At 50.9% G+C, this 15,760-nt stretch overlaps 1 protein-coding gene across 1 annotated transcript in view; it reads left to right on the forward strand.

Annotated features, from left to right (window-relative positions):
- The first annotated feature begins 3,062 nt into the window (after positions 1-3,062).
- The window catches only part of Arhgef10l (Rho guanine nucleotide exchange factor 10 like), a 148,103-nt gene continuing 135,405 nt past the window's right edge, over positions 3,063-15,760 (forward strand). The window contains exons 1-4 of the mRNA XM_045149085.1: positions 3,063-3,128; positions 3,209-3,288; positions 11,402-11,587; positions 12,258-12,291. Of these exons, the coding sequence (XP_045005020.1) occupies positions 3,252-3,288; positions 11,402-11,587; positions 12,258-12,291 (257 nt within the window). The 5' untranslated portion in view covers positions 3,063-3,128; positions 3,209-3,251. The remainder of the gene's footprint in view (positions 3,129-3,208; positions 3,289-11,401; positions 11,588-12,257; positions 12,292-15,760) is intronic.

Here is a 15,760-nt window from a genome sequence, read left to right on the forward strand (position 1 = left end):
TCCTGGAGAATTGAACCTGGGTCATTTGGCTTTTCAGGCAAGTGCCTTAACTGCTAAGCCATCCCTCTAGCCCTGGAAGAACACCCTTTAGAGGGTGTGTATGCATGTGTGTACATGTTCGTGTGTGTGAAGTGGGCTTATGGTACATGTGTGGATGGTTAGAGGACAGCCTTCTGGGTGTTGGTCCTGGCCTTCCACCTGGTTTGAGGCACAGTTTCCTGAGGTTTACCACTGTATATACCAGGCTAGCTGGTCCATGCGCTTCTGAAAACTTCTCCTGTCTCTCTCTCTCTCTCTCTCTCTCATCTTGCTGACATCGTGCTGGGATTACAGAACCTATCATAGCTTCCAGCTTTTACATGGAGCCTAGGGGTCCACACTGAGGCACTCACACTTGAATGGCAAGTGCCTTGTCCGCCGAGCCATCTCCCCAGCTCTGGAAGGATTCTTAGCAACAGTGTCTATTTCTGGAGCCATCAGTCTTGAGATTGAAGGGGGTTAAAATTTTTTTTTAATTGTACATTCTATTGTTGAATTTTGGGAAACTCTAGAGAACACTGACTCTTAAGAGAATAAAGACTCTGGTTCATGGCCTGGTTTTTATTTTCACAATTTTTATTAACATTTTCCATGATTATAAAAAGTATCCCATGGTAATACCCTCCCCCCGCACTTTCCCCTTTGAAATTCCATTCCCCATCATATTACCTCCTCATCTCAATCATTGTACTTACATATATACAATACCAACCTATTAAGTACCCTCCTCCCTTCCTTTCTCTTCCCTTTATATCTCCTTTTTAACTTACTGGCCTCTGCTAGTAAGTATTTTCCTTCTCACGCAGAAGCCCAATCATCTGTAGCTAGGGTCCACATATGAGGGAGAACATGTGGCGCTTGGCTTTCTGGGCCTGGGTTATCTCACTTAGTATAATCCTTTCCAGATCCATCCATTTTTTTTTTGCAAATTTCATAACTTCATTTTTCTTTACCACTGAGTAGAACTCCATTGTATAAATGCACCACATCTTCATTATCCACTCATCAGTTGAGGGACATCTAGGCTGGTTCCATTTCCCAGCTATTATAAATTGAGCAGCAATAAACATGGTTGCGCATGTACTTCTAAGGAAATGAGATGAGTCCTTAGGATATGTGCCTAGGAGTGCTATAGCTGGGTCATATGGTAGATCAATCTTTAAGGAACCTCCACACTGTTTTCCACAATGGCTGGACCAGATTGCATTCCCACCAGCAGTGTAGAAGGGTTCCTTTTTTTCCACATCCCCGCCAACATTTATGATCATTTGTTTTCATGATGGTAGCCAATCTGACAGGAGTGAGATGGAATCTCAATGTAGTTTTAATCTGCATTTCCCTGATGACTAGTGACGTAGAACATTTTTTAGATGCTTATATGCCATTCGTATTTCTTCCTTTGAGAATGCTCTATTTAGCTCCATAGCCCATTTTTTGATGGGCTTGTTTGATTCCTTATTATTTAACTTTTTGGGTTCTTTGTATATCCTAGATATTAATCCTCTATCAGATGGTGAAGATTTTTTCCCATTCTGTAGGTTGCCTCTTTGCTGTGTCCTTTGCAGTGCGAAATCTTTATAATTTCATGAGGTCCCAGTGGTTAATCTATGGTTTTATTGCCTGAGAAACTGGGGTTGTATTCAGAAAGTCTTTGCCAAGACCAATATGTTGAAGGGTTTCCCCTACTTTTTCCTCTAGCAGTTTCAAAGTTTCAGGTCTGATGTTAAGGTCTTTAATCCATTTGGACTTAATTCTTGTGCATGGAGAGAGAGAAGACCCTATTTTCATCCTTCTACAGATATATATCCAGTTTTCCCAACACCATTTGCTGAAGAGGCTGTCTTTTCTCCAATGAGTATTTTTGGCACTTTTGTCGAATATCAGTTGGCTATAGCTACCTGGACTTACATCTGGGTCCTCTATTCTGTTCCACTGATCTACATGTCTGTTTTTGTGCCAGTACCATGCTGTTTTTGTTACTATGGCTCTGTAGTACAGGTTAAAATCAGGTATGGTGATAACACCAGCTTTACTTTTGTTGCTCAGTATTATTTTAGATATTCTAGGTTTTTTGTGATTCCAAATGAATTTTGGACTCATGGCGATCCTCCTACCTCTGCCTCCCAGGGTATCAGCTTTTACTAATGCTTGTGAAATGCTTAGAGTGACGCCTGAGCTGTAGTAAGCCCCCCATAAACGCTGGCTGTTCTTGCCATTCTAGTGCATTCCATTTTTATTTGGTCACTTAGCAAAAATAAATGCTTTAGGCAGGGAAAGGCAAGTGGGCCCGTAGCCAGCTGGTGGCAGGGCAGCTTTGATCGAGATCTCGCGGCTCCCTCTCCCGGCCCGAGTCCCTCTCCACCGAGAGGACTAACCGGATAGCCCCCAGCTGGGAGGTAGAGGTGGCTGGAGAAAGTGGGGAGACTACCATCTTGCAGTTTGGCAGGGGACACCTGGCAAGGTTGATCCTAGCCTGGGAAGCCCGTGGTGACTCTGGCCTGCTGTGGGAGCCTCACGTGAAGGGAGAGGCTCCTACTGCCGGGACCTAGGAGGCTGCCCAAGTTTGGAGTATTTCTTCCATCATGCCATCTGCCTCTCTGTGGCCCTTTCGTTTGAATGCCCATGTGCCAAGGCTAACCCCATGGGGCAGGACAATGAGAGACAAAGCAGAACCACAGGAGGGGATTAATGAGGACAGCTAGACCCACAGGAGCCTGTGGTGGCAGGGACACCGTGAGCAGGAAGTGTCCAGCCACATCCATGACGGTCCATTCCAGGGGCGGTGCAGCTTGTGGAACACGAGCTCCTGGACATTCAAGTGTGACCTAGGCCCTGAGGCCGAAGTGTCCACTGAGCCAGAGGCCATAGGAGGGACCCCCGTGGTTGGACCTCGGGTTCCTGGAGGTCCCTTGACACTGGGCTAAGGCGGATCTGTGGCCACGGTGGATTCTGGGAAGCCGGGGGTTTGCTTCTGGGATACCAGCAGGTTTTCCTGCGGGTTAATGATTTATGCCGGGTGGAGGCTGGGCCCTTTCGGGAGCTGCCGGGAAGACGATGAGAGCCGTTGGGCCAAACAGGGCACAACCGTTGTAAGTCAGCCACCCTACTTCGGCGGGACTCCCACCTACTTCTGCCCCGTCTAACTGGGTTTCCTGTCTTCTCTTCACAGGCGAGCGGTGGGGAACGTGCTGGTCTGAGCCGGACTCTGTCTCATGGCTTCCTCCAACCCTCCTCCACAGCCTCCCATAGGTACTGTACCTCAAGCCCTTGCTGCCTGCTGTCCTGTCCCTCTTTCTTCCAGGAGCCCCAGGGGGCCTGTGGGGGGGGGTAATGGCTTTCCGTGGGCTGAGCTCTGCTGGCTGTCCGTCCCGGTCCTCTGTCTTCCACTTGCCCCAAGTTCCCTGTCCACAAAATGGAGTAATTTCCTCTTCATGTAGGTACTGGGCAAGGGCTAATGTTTTACCTGTCACCTAAGATCATCAGCAGAGATGGGCAGTGAGGAGTTTGGGTTTGAGGTCAAGGGCAGGGAATTGAGGTTGAAGTAGAAGGACGGGCTATAAGGGCAATGAGCAGTCTCAATGTTTCCTAATTTAGGGTAAGAAGGAAAAAAATATGTACACTGACAAAGTCGTTTGTTGCTGATCTGGAATTCAACCCAGCTTCCTGTCTGTTATTAGTCCCTGTGGGGGGCCTTAGACACTGTGTGTGTCAGCTGGGCTGAACCTTGGAGGACAGGCCTATGACCAGCTCACATGCAGGCTTGGCTTCCTGTCCTCTCAACCCTCTCCTCTCCCCATGGGGAGGTAAGAGAGCAGAACTGTCACCAGCCAAGGCTTGCCCAAGTTCAGATAACTTACAACATGACTTGTTGTCCTCGGGCTTGATATCATTGTTGATACACATGTGGTGAAAATGACACCCTCTCCCGTGTTGTTGCAAGGTTTAAACATATATAAGGCCCCATGTTTGGCAATCAATTGTTCAGTGGATAGGAGTGCGTGTGTCATTGAAAGGTGTGGGCTGGACAGCCTGTGTCTGGAGGTCCTGGTAGGGTAGGGCTAAGTGATGAGTCTCTATCCCCTTCTATTCCACCCCCCCCAAGTTTCCTTCTGAAGTGTGGGGCATCCATTCTCTTAAAGGCCTTTGCCATGCTTGGGTTGGTTCTCCTGAGGACTAGGCGTGTCCAGGAACATCAAGGATACGATTGACCAATCTCTATCATGCCACCTGTCCAGATGGTTAGGAAGGGCTCAGATCCTAATCACCCTGGGCTGGACCACCAGCCCTGCCCTCTGATAAGGAGCACTGTGCAATTCCCTGGAGGGAACAGCCAGTCAGCTGGGAGGGAGCCAGGGTGAGCAGTTCTCCCAACACGCTGGTGACTTCAGGTCTCAGGATGGCCCTCACTGGCCTCTGCACTGGGGCATCCATTCCGTTTCTGCAAGGGGAAGCAAGAGGAAAAGAGCAAACCAAAACAAAACCCCCAAAATCTCATGGTTAATTTAATTCCATTCTGCTCATAAACACTGCATTGATATTTTTTTCTTGTTCCAGTTTGGGCTAATATTGCTGGCTGCTGTCACCTGGTCATATTGGGTCCTTGTCTGCTTTTTTGACTTACCATGTCTTCCCAAGCTCAATTCCAGGTTTTAAAAAATTATTATTTAAAAAAAAAATTTTTAAAAATATTTTTATTCATTTATTTATTTGACAGAGAGGGAGAGAGGGGGAGAGAGAGAGAATGGGTATGCCAGGGCCATTGCAAATGAATTCCAGACGCATACGCCCCCTTGTGCATCTGCCTAACGTGGGTACTGGGGAATTGAACCTGGGTCCTTTGGCTTTGCCGGCAAATGCCTTAACCACTAAGCTATCCTTCTCGCCCTTATTTTTTGTACTTTGTGTGTGTGTGTGTGTGTGTGTGTGTGTGTATGTGGATGCGTGTGTGCACGCCACCACCTTTTTGCCACTGCAAATGAACACCAGAGGCTTGTACCACTTTCTGTGTCTGGCTTCCATAAGTGGTTTGGGGGCCAGCAGGCTCTGCAAGCAAGCACCTTTAACAGCTGAGCTATCTCCCCAGCCCTGCAATTCCAGTTTCTGAGGAGAGGCCAATCCCCGTCCTGGACCTTTGGTCGGTGGTAACCCCATCCTCCAGTCACGTTTGCAGAACACTTGTGGGGGTGCCCTTGTTCTGGATTCCCTCTCCTGCTCCAGCTGGAGCATCCAGATTCTTCTTGTCTTTTGGGGCTCTGGGAGGGCAACCTTGGGCCCAGACCTTTCTGGGAGCTTGGTGAACACTAGCTGGCCACTTTCTGGGCACAGTCTTGCCTCTAGGGTCGGATGGCTTTCTCTCAGTGCCCGGCCCAGGGGATGGCAGGGGCTGCTGGACAGATGTGTGTGGAGAAGATGGATGCAGTAAAAATTTTAAAAAATTTTTTTTATTAAATTTTTTTGTTTGTTTTTATTTATTTATTTGACAGCAACAGAGAAAGAGGCAAAGGGAGAGAGAGAGAGAGAGAGAATGGTCACACCAGGGCCTCCAGCCACTGCAAACGAACTCCAGACGCATGCACCCCCTTGTGCATCTGGCTAACGTGGGTCCTGGGGAATCGAGCCTCGAACCGGGGTCCTCAGGCTTCATAGGCAAGCGCTTAACCACTAAGCCATCTCTCCTTGTTGAAGTATTTTTCACGGGGACAGGTGCAGAAGTGACCCAAGTTTCTGACGCCCCCAAGGGGAGGCAGTGTGCCCTGGGGCTGAAGCTGGCCTGTGACTAGGAAGATGACAGCCTGTCAACCTCAGGGACAGGAACTGCGTCCTGCAGTAACAATAATAACCTTAACATGATGGGAGTCACGAGGGTGAGTATGTAACGGCGGTGACAATAATCACCGGGGCGTCATCGTCATGAGAATAGCTCACAGGGAGCGAGTGTGTCTCTCGCACACTCAGCGCTCACCTGGCCTTCTTCCCAATAGCCTGCAAGGTACTTACTGCTGCTGCCTCATGTCCCAGAGTGAGGCTCAGAGGATCAGTACCTCCACGCTCACCTCCACCATTGCCATGGCAACACTGGGCAGTGGCCTGGCCCTGAGAGCGTCACCCCTGTGGTGACATTATCCACGTGTGTAAGGAGTCCCAGATCCTGCCCAGAAGACTCACTGGGGCAAGGACCCAGGACACTGAGGATCAAGTGAACGCCTCAAAGCAGGATGGGCCTATATTTACCAGCAAAATAGCCGACAGGGACTTTGTGGTCCTTTGTGGAATGTGGGCTCTACTCCCAGCACTTGGGAGGTGGAGGCAGGAGGATCAGGAGTTCACAGCTATCTTCAGATGCCTAGACAGAGAGGCTCGCCTGGGCTACATGAAACCCTGTCTCAAAAACTTTTTACTTTTTGGAAAACATAGCCCAGGGTTAGGGAGATTGCTCAGTGGTTACAGGTGCTTGCGAATCCTGCCAGCCTAAACTTAATCCCTCAGCAGTCACATAAAGCTAGACCCATAGTGGTGCATCCTACTGGCATTCATTTGCAGCAGCAGGAGAGCCTTGCGGCCCCTCCCCCTCCCCCCAAATCAACCACACCTGCAAATAAATAAACAACGCACATAAGCCCTTGCTATGACAATCAATGTGTGCGTGTGTGTGTGTGTGTGTGTGCATGTGTGCTTCCAGTGCGTGCTCATTGCATGCCTGCTATGTGCTAGGGACCATGCTGGGTGCTAGAGTGTAGCAGTGAATAATCGAACCCAAACACCTGCCCTCAGGGAATCACATTCTCCAGGGGCCGGAGGACGGACAGGAAGAGAAATGGCATACAGCAGGTCAGGTACCTTTGATGGACTCAGAGAAAATAAAGGTCCACAGGAAGTCCCAGGGTCTCTTTGGCAGTCCCACTGAGAGAGAAGAGAGCAGAGCAGAGCTGCGGAGATGGGAGCAGGAGATGGCGGGGGGAAGAGCACCCCAGGCTCTGGGATCTCACATTGTCATCCTGTCCAGTCCTTTGTCACCACCACAGAAAATTACACACATTAACGACAAGGAGTGAGAAGGGCAGAGGAGACTCCGCAAGGAATCAAAGTTCCAAAGCGTGAGGGCAAGCAGGCTTGGGATTTTGGCTGTCATACTAAGAAGAAGAAAAAAAAGAGAGAGAGAGAGAAACAAAGAACAGAGAGAGAGAGAGAGAGAGAGAGAGAGAGAAAGAAGCGACATTTCCCGAGTTAGGGCTCAGAGAAGCCGAGGGGGATTTGCAGTGAGAGGCTGTGAGTCGCTGTCCCCAGGGAGGGGCTTCTGGGATTCATGTTGTCAAGGGCACAGCTATTCCTTCCACCTCCTTAGCGTGCCTTTAGGAGAGGGGTGCTCTCTTGACAGGGGAGGGCTGACATGCTCCTACCCTCCTCCCTTTCATACCAGGGAGGCGGGAGGTGAGGTACCTCCTGCAGTGACCGCCAAGCCTGCTGGTGCCTGTCTCCCCACGAGGACCCAGGCAGGAGCGCACTTGGCACATCCCTGTGCAGCGGGGGAGACAGTAAGGCTGGGGTGGAAAGAGAACAGGGAAGGTGTGAGGCCCTGCATGCACATGTGTGAACACACGCCAGCATCCACAAACTGACCACAGAAGTGCCAAAAAACAGTACAACAATTACGCCAAATGTGGGTTGGGGGGAGGGCTCAGTGCGTAACGTGCTTGCCTTGCATGAGGACCTGAGTTCGATACCCTGTACTCACATAAAAATGCCAGGTGTGGTGGTATGTGCTTGTAATCCCAGCACCAAGGAGGCAGAGACAGAAGGATCCCTGGGGCTTGCTGGCCAGCTGGTCTAGCCCATTGGCCAACTCCAGGCCACTTAAAAAAAGGTGGGGGGTATACAGCATTCTTGAGGTTGTCCTCTGGTCTTCCTATGACATCTAAGGTCATCTGGCCTCCACTTGTCCAGGCTTATATGAGCAGGCATAGCTGCATATGCACCAGCACATGCACATGTGCGCACACACATTAAAAAAGTAAAACCAGGCTGGAGAGATGGCTTAGTGGTTAAGGCACTTGCCTGCAAAGCCAAAGGACCCAGGCTCAATTCCCCAGGACCCACGTAAGCCAGATGCACAAGGTGGTGCATGCATCTGGAGTTTGTTTGCAGTGGCTAAAGGCCCTAGTATGCCCATTCTCTCTCTCTATGAAATATATAAATAAATTTTTTTTTAAAGTAAAACCTTGAACCAAACATGATTTTGTTGATATTATGACTTTAAAATATCTGAAATAGGGCTGGAGAGATGGCTTAGCGGTTAAGCGCTTGCCTGTGAAGCCTAAGGACCCCGGTTCAAGGCTCGGTTCCCCAGGTCCCACGTTAGCCAGATGCACAAGGGGGCGCACGCGTCTGGAGTTCATTTGTAGAGGCTGGAAGCCCTGGCGCGCCCATTCTCTCTCTCTCTCCCTCTATCTGTCTTTCTCTCTGTGTCTGTTGTTCTCAAATAAATAAATTAAAAAAACAAACAAAAAATATCTGAAATAGTCAATTCAATAACAAATGTATTATATTTAGTATTGTAATATCAAATGTGGTTTTATGAATATCATTGCAGAATAATCAAATATTTTAAAATATCTGAAACAAGCAATTCTCTCTCTATTTTGAAGATTGATTTTTATTTATTTATTAGAGACAGGTGAGAGAGAGCGAATGAGAGAGAGAGAGAGAGAGAGAGAGAGAGAGAGAGAGAGAGAGAGAGAGAGAATGGGTGTGCCAGGGCCTCTAGCCACTGTAAACTCCAGAGGCATGTGCCACCATGTGCATCTGGCTTATGTGGGACTTACAGAATCGAACCTGGGTCCTTAGGCTTTGCAGGCAAGCACCGTAACTGCTAAGCCATCTCTCTAGCCCTCACTCTTCTTTCTTTTTTTGACAGGGTCTCTCCAGCCCTTTATTTATTTATTTATTTTGGTTTTCTGAGGTAGTATCTTACTCTAGCCCAGGCTAACCTGGAATTTACTATGTAGTCTCAGGGTGGCCTGAAACTCATGACGATCCTCCTAACTTTGCCTCCTGGGTACTGGGATTAAAGGTGTGCACCACCATGCCTGGCCAGCTCTTTATTTTTTATTTTTATTTATTTATTAAAAGTGACAGAGGGCTGGAGAGATGGCTTAGCGGTTAAGCGCTTGCCTGTGAAGCCTAAGGACCCCGGTTCGAGGCTCGGTTCACCAGGTCCCACGTTAGCCAGATGCACAAGGGGGCGCATGCGTCTGGAGTTCGTTTGCAGAGGCTGGAGGCCCTGGCGCGCCCATTCTCTCTCTCTCCCTCTATCTGTCTTTCTCTCTGTGTCTGTCACTCTCAAATAAATAAATAAATAAATAAATAAATAAAAATTAAAAAAAAAAGTGACAGAGGCAGAGAGAGAGAGAGAGAGAGAGAAAGAGAGAGAGAGAATGGGTCCGCCAGGGCCTCCAGCCACTGCGAACGAACTCCAGATGTGTGCGGCCCCTTGTGCATCTGGCTAACGGGGGTCCTTGGGAATCGAGCCTTGACCTGGGGTCCTTAGACTTCACAGGCAAACGCTTAACCGTAAGCCATCTCTCCAGGCCAGCCAGCCCTTTATCTAGTTTTTATTTTTTTGTTTCTCAGGGTAGGGTCTCACTCTAGCTCAGGCTGACCTGGAATTCACTATGTAGCCTCAGAGTGGCCTCTAAGTCATGGTGATCCTCCTACCTCTGCCTCCTGAGTGCTCGGATTAAAGGCGTGTACCAACACACCCAGCCAGCCCTTTATTTTTTAAAAATAATTTTATTTATTTGCAGGGGGTAGGATAGAGAAAGAGAGGATGATAAAAAGAAAGAATGGGTGCACCAGGGCCTATTGCTGCCCCAAGTGAACTCCAGGTGCATGTGCCACTTTGTGCATCTGTCTTTATGTAGGTACTGGGAAATCAAACCTGGGCCATCAGGTCTTGCAAGCAAGTGCCATTGAACCCTTCCCACTGAGACCTAACCATTGAGATCTCTCCGACAGGGTCTCACTTTGTATCCCAGGCTGTCCTTGAACTTACAATCCTTTTCCTTTAGCCTTTCATATACTGGATGACAGATGTAAGTCACCTGGCAGGATCAAAGTGCTAGATTCATTAGCATCTACAAGTCCTGTTCTGGGCCACCATGGAGCAGAATCAAGTCTTTCTGGTGAGAGAGACTGTTGTAACTGTGCACGACCGCCTGTCCATTTGTGGCCCATCCACCCTGCTCTCCGCTAGGTTCTCCTCCGCTCATGTCCTCGGGGGTCTCAGGTTTGGAGGGGACAGTCATCACAGCAGCCTTTACTGTCATTGAAGTGGTAACCCTTACCTAGTCAAGGCTGTGCTGAGGGCCACATCTGCCTCACGGTTTCCAACCAGTGGAGCTGTTGCTTCCCTGGGGACATGCGGCAATGTCTGGAAGTATTTTTGGTTGTCGCAAGTGGAGGGCACTAGTGGCCCACAGCGCACACGAATGACAGCCCTGCCGGGGCGCCGTCCGGGCCTGCAGCTAGTCAGGCTGAGGCTGGGAGACCCTCGCCAGAGCCAGCCTGCGGGAGCACGGCTTTTCTCATCGAGGAGTGAGCGAGGTAGAGCCGCACAGTTCACAGGGGCCGGAGTGTCCTTGCTGAGTGGCGTGGCGTGGCGATGCTGTGGGGAGGACCACGTAGGGCCATGAGGGCTTGTGATACCCTGCACGCTAGAGTCCTGTTTTTGTTCAGCACATAGGCAAAAAGCTGCAGAGCCCCACCCCGGGCCAGTCGGCTAAGCTATTCAGGATTCTGCATCAGCGGGAGGAAACACGAGAACAGAGTACATGGAAGGGGAGAGTGAGGGGCTCCGGGTGAGGGAGGCCGGGCCGCGGGCTTGGGCTGAGCAGTGTGGGTTGAGGGCAAGGGCAGTGGGTGGGAGGAACAGCAGATGGGGAGCAGCGGGGAAAGCTCCGTGGTCCTAGGCACGCCCTGCCCTACTCCAGCCAGCTCTGCCCTGGCACCTGGGCGCAGCTGCAGCAGATAGCCCAGCCTTGCGTCCCAGCTGGCCTCGTTTCACACCTGCACACGTGCCAGGCCAAGAGTCCCATGCTGGACAGGACGGGCCTGTCAGCACTCACACCAACACGCAGGCGCATGGCAACACACGCGAAGGTGTCGTCTGCCCCCACACACACGTGTTTCAAAAGAATGGAAAATGAAAACCAGAGAGGTGATTGCCCTAGATACCTTGGGGGGGGCACAGCAAGGCCATCTGGCTTGAGTAGAGTTACCCTAGTCCCCAGAGTTGCTCATCAGCCCCCCCTAGATCCCACCTCCCAGATCCACTGCCCACTAACCCCTCCTCTCTTCTTTCTTCCAGAAGATCCGCTGGCTCCCGGAGCCCCAGGCCCCTCCCCCGAGGTGGAGGAAGACTCCGGAGAGGCCTTTGAGTTTGATGACAGTGATGATGAAGACGAGGCCAGCACTGGCCTGGCTGTCCCTTGCCTTGCCCCCGAGAGGGATGCAGACCCCCCACTGATAAGTTTTGATCCCATCCCTGGCACAGGTAAGAAGTTTCTGCAAATCCCAGGCTCCCAGGGATGCCTGGTGGGCCTTCTGCTGTCCCCAGGAAGTAGGCAGAGGAGTCACTGGGAAGAGGCTGCATTCCGGGCTTCCCCAGGGACTGGGGGATTCCTAGCATTCTTGCAGCATCTGGCCCTTCCTGGCGTCCTGTAAACGGAGGCGCTTGGCCTGGGTTTTGCCGCGGAGACAGTTGCTGTCTTAGAGCTGGAGTCTCTGTAACACCTCAGCCCTGCTCCAGGGGACCCATCAGGCTTGAGGAAAGACCTCTCCATCCGCCTAAGGGAGCTAGTGCCTTGGGGGTGGGAGGTCCCCACGATGCAGTCAGTAAATGGCCGCTGCTGGGCTGTTAGATCTGTCTCCTGGGGAGAGGCTGAGGACCAGCCCAGCAGGAACTTCCTGCAGGCCTGGGGACCTTGACTCCTCCAGGAGCTGGGGGTGGAGGAGGCCCAGCAGGCCTCTTCTGACTTCTAATTGGGGTTGGGCTGTGGGGGCGGTGTGGTTCAGGCAGGACCGACAGGTGGGGAGTTTACTTTCCCAGCAGGGGGCTGGCACCCTGGTGCCCTAGGGGGCGGGACGGGGGTGGGAACAGGCTTGGTCCCTGGTGCCAGCCTCCTGCTTGACAGGCTCTCTCTCTACGCTCGCTCTTTCCACAGACCCAGACCCAGCGGACACACCACCCCAGACCGAGTAAGTGAGCCTGCTCCCCGCTGTTGTGTGGGGATGGGAAAAGAGGAGAGGAGACATGGGCAGGGCGTGGGACAGGATGGAGCTGAGAGGTCCCATAGGCCTGTGGCTGAGGATCAGTGCATTTTATTAAGACCCTTGCCTGGGTCAGGGTCAGTCCCTGAAGCTCCTGTAGCCTCTTCCTTTCTTTGGTCTGGGAGCCTGTGGCATAGCAGAAAGCCTGTCTGGTCCCAGTGCCTCTGCTGCCCCTTGTGACCCATGTGGTCTGGGAGGAGTTACTAGGAAGTCTGCATCCTCTGAAGCGGTCCCTGGCCATGAAGTGGCTGTCTGGAGGTGTGGTTATTTCTGCCAATACCATACCATACCACACCACACCACACGTATCTATAGGTGTTTGCTTATTTATTTTTATGTGTGTGTGAAGTATGAAAGTGTAGTGTGCTTATGTGTAGTGTATGCATGTGTGCCTGTGTGCAGATGTGCACTCCCCATACACTCTAAGGGAGAATGTCCCATGTCCTCCTCCATCACTCACGTGGACAGAGTCTCAGTAAACCCAGAGCTGCTATTTTGGGTCAGGCTGTCTGACCAGTAAGCCCCAGTGATTCTACTATTTCTGCTCCCCACAGGACTGGGGTTACAGATGTGGAAGGCCAAGTCCACATTTTTATGTGGGTGCTGAGGGACCGAACTCAGGCCCTTTTAGTCCTCCCCCATCCCCCCACCGTTTGCTTGGCAAGTGCTCTTACCTGTTGAGCCATCTCCCCAGCTCCCTTTCTTTAAATTGAAAATTTTGTATTTTACTTGAGATGGGGTCTCATTCTGTAGCCCAGACTCACCTTGAACTCAACCACAATTCTCTTGCCTCAGCCTCGCAAACGCTGGGTCTGTAGGCGTTGAGTCTCCATGCCTGGACCCGTTCCTGTTCTTACAGTCATTGCTTGCAATTCTGCCCTTCTGTGCCCGGGAGTGTGCAGGAGGCAGGGCACCTTGGTGGCCAAGGGCTGGAACCCTGGACTCCTTGTCTTATCCCCACTGAAGTGCTTACCATGGGGCCATGTGGAGTGGAGGGTTCTCTGGATTCTGGCTTTCTCATGTGGAAAGTGGGTCACTGATATTTTCCCCTGTCCCTAGTTCCACCCGTGGTCAGTGGCACTTTGAATCACAGTCTCTCTGTGTCCTGGGCAGTAGTCTCTTCTTCTATGAAATGAAGGCCTAATGAATGGTCAGGGGCACCTGGAGCCCTGAACTTAAAGCTTCTGGCAGGGAGGGCAAGAGGAGCTGCTTTGCCCCAGGCCTGGGGCTGGTGCTCAAGCAGATGTGCCCAGGCCTCCCAGATGCCTTGCGGGGGAGGGAGGCCTTGTCTGCATTCATTGCTCATGATCTGCCCATAAGATGGACATCCCGGAGGGCTTCTGTCCAGCTTGACTGGGTGAAAGAGCTCAGTGTGACCTTGGTGATTAAGAAGCACCATTCCTGGGTTAGAGAGATGGCTTAGCTGTTAAGGTACTTGCCTGCAAAGCCAAAAGACCAGGTTCGATTCCTCAGAGCCCACGTAAGGCAGATGCACGTGGTGGTGCATGAGTCTGGAGGTCGTTTGCAGTGGCTGGAGGCTCTGGTGTGCCCTCTCTCTCTCTGTCTATTTGCCTCTTTCTTTTTCCCTCTCCCTCTCTCAATAAAAATAAATGAGAACCTCCATTCCCTGCTCCGGCTGGGATGGTTTGCTGTGGCCAGGATCCCCATGGGACACCAGGCACAAAGCTACAAAGCCACGCAGCATGGGGGAGGGCTGGGGACGGGATGAGGTGGGATGGGGCAGATGCCCAGGGGTCTGGGCCACCCTCAGGCAGAGTGTGTGGGGAGGTCATGTTGAGCACATGAGTGTAACTTTACAAAAGGATGGGATAGGATGGGTGAGGGAGCCCCTGAGCAGAACCACGAGGCTCGGAGCCAAAGGCCCCCCTTCCGCAGGGCCTGAGCTCAGGGTCAGGACGTTGTCACCGCGCGGCTCTTCCATTCAGCCCTTCCCCGCAAGCTTTCGCTCTGTCCCCTGCCCAGCCAGTGTTCCTGTTGTGTTTATCTGGACAATCCTGAGCTTGGCCTAATGACTCTGTGCCCAGATCTCTTGTCAAGTTGGTGCCAGATGCCAGTGCTGTGCCGTGCTGAGCTCAGGTGACTCAGTGGCCTGACAGGGCTGGTGTTTCTGCTGCTGATTTTCCATCTTCCGTCAGGATGGCTCAGAGTGGGGCACTGCTCCCCAGGAGGGGCCCAGCCTCTGCTCCTCGCCGTTTGCCCGCTCTCTTCACGGTCTCTGGTTTTATTTTTAATTAATTTATTTTTTAGAGAGAGGGGGACAGATAGAATGGGTACACCAGGGCCTCTAGTCACTGCAGATGAACTCCAGACAATGTATCTGGCTTTACATGGGCACTGGGGAATTGAACCTGGGTCCTTACGCCTCACAGGCAAGTGCCTTAACCACTGAGCTATCTCTCTCTGTTTTTTAAAAAATATTTTCTCTCTCTATATATTTATTTATTTGAAAGCAGAGAGAGAGAGAGAGAGAGAGAGAGAGAGAGAGAATAAGAGAGCCAGAGCTTTCTCTCAGTGCAAATAAACTCCAGGTGCATGTGACACGGTGCATCTGGCTTTACATGGGTACTGGGGAGTTGAACCCAGGTCCTTAGGTTTTGTAGGAAAGTATCCTTTTTCTAGTTGTTTCTTTTTTTTCCTTTTCACAATTTTTATTAACATTTTCCATGATTATAAAAAATATCCCATGGTAATACCCTCCCTCCCCCCACTGCACTTTCCCCTTTGAAATTCCATTCTCCATCATATTACCTCCCTATCACAATCATTGTACTTACATATATACAATACCAACCTGTTAAGTACCCTCCTCCCTTCCTTTCTCTTCTCTTTATAGCTCCTTTTTAACTTACTGGCCTCTGCTACTAATTATTTTCCTTCTCACGCAGAAGCCCAATCATCTGTAGCTAGGATCCACATATGAGGGAGAACATGTGGCACTTGGCTTTCTGGGCCTGGGTTACCTCACTTAGTATAATCCTAGGAAAGTATCTTAACTACTGAGCCATCTATCCAGCTCTAAATATATATATATATATATATTATTTATTTGCCAGCAGAGAGAGACAGACACACAGAGAGAATGGGTGCACCAGGGCCTCTTGCCACTGCAAATTAGCTCCAGATGCATGTGCTACTTTGTGCATCTGGCTTTACATGGGTACTAGAGAACTGAACCTGGGCTGTCAGGCTTTGCAAGCATGTTCCTTTAACCACTGAGCCATCTCTCCAGCCCCACACTTGCCTGAAGTTGCAAGTATCTCCTGGAGGCAATTGGCTTAGCCCTTCAGCATTGTAGCCAGGTGACCCTGGGTTGTGTGGGAGCTTCTTTGGGCCTGTTTCCCTATCAGTTTGATGGAATGATGGCATCCACCTAGCG

This window comes from Jaculus jaculus, chromosome 5 (genome assembly GCF_020740685.1).
Source record: "Jaculus jaculus isolate mJacJac1 chromosome 5, mJacJac1.mat.Y.cur, whole genome shotgun sequence".
NCBI lineage: Eukaryota > Metazoa > Chordata > Mammalia > Rodentia > Dipodidae > Jaculus > Jaculus jaculus.